The sequence below is a fragment of the Perognathus longimembris genome, chromosome 5 (assembly GCF_023159225.1).
Source record: "Perognathus longimembris pacificus isolate PPM17 chromosome 5, ASM2315922v1, whole genome shotgun sequence".
In the NCBI taxonomy this organism is placed as follows: Eukaryota; Metazoa; Chordata; class Mammalia; order Rodentia; family Heteromyidae; genus Perognathus; species Perognathus longimembris.
In genome coordinates, this window is record NC_063165.1 from 9,089,400 (window position 1) to 9,090,132 (window position 733).

The following is a 733-nucleotide window of genomic DNA, read 5'->3' on the forward strand; positions in this document are numbered from 1 at the left end:
ACATGGTTTATTTAATTATACATATCTTTTCAAAGAAAACAAGAGTCAAATTTGGTTACGTTTCACACTGAAGTACAAATGAAAAACAATTCTGCAACTATTACACAATACAAATCAAAAATGATGGGTCAAAATGAACACCTTGCAAGTTTAGTTGGGATTTCTGAATACACTGAAAATTTCTTCCATGCAGAAACTCGGAGAGAGTTCAGGTAGTTATGATAAGGACATAGCCAATCATCTCAGTGGGAACTCCTCAGTAGAAGCCATAGGACCAGTACCTTCCACAGCACAGGGGGCGGCAGCAGCCATAACCATAGCCACCATAACCAAGGCCACCATAGCCTCCAAAGCCACAGCCACAGCGATAGCCACAGCCTAGGCCTCCATAGCCATAGCCCAGGCCTCCATAGTAGCTGCCGTAGTAGCACATGGTGTCAGGAGTGGACTGTGGAGAGGAGCAGCAGAAGGTGGGGTTCTTGAGTGTGGGTGTCCCTGTGTGCCAGGTGCCTTTTATACCCCTGGGTGGTGGGTGGGGAAGCCACAGGCACCTGAGAATCATGTGCCTCCCTCATGCTTCCCACGGCATCCCGAGCGCCTCGCTTTAGTGGATAAACAAGGCCCTCATAATTGGGATGATTTTGCTTCTGTATTACAATTTTATGATCAGTTTTTGAGCCAAATTCTTTAGCATTTTTAAGATTTTTTTTGACTCTGTATTTAGTTTATTCAA

The 733-nt window shown here is 44.7% G+C and overlaps 1 protein-coding gene across 1 annotated transcript; it reads right to left on the reverse strand.

Moving 5' to 3' along the window:
• Nucleotides 1-256: 256 nt before the first annotated feature.
• Nucleotides 257-433, reverse strand: LOC125351191 (keratin-associated protein 20-2-like). Its single transcript, XM_048345899.1, has one exon. The coding sequence runs from the start codon at nucleotides 431-433 to the stop codon at nucleotides 257-259; it is 177 nt and encodes a 58-aa protein (XP_048201856.1).
• Nucleotides 434-733: the final 300 nt, after the last annotated feature.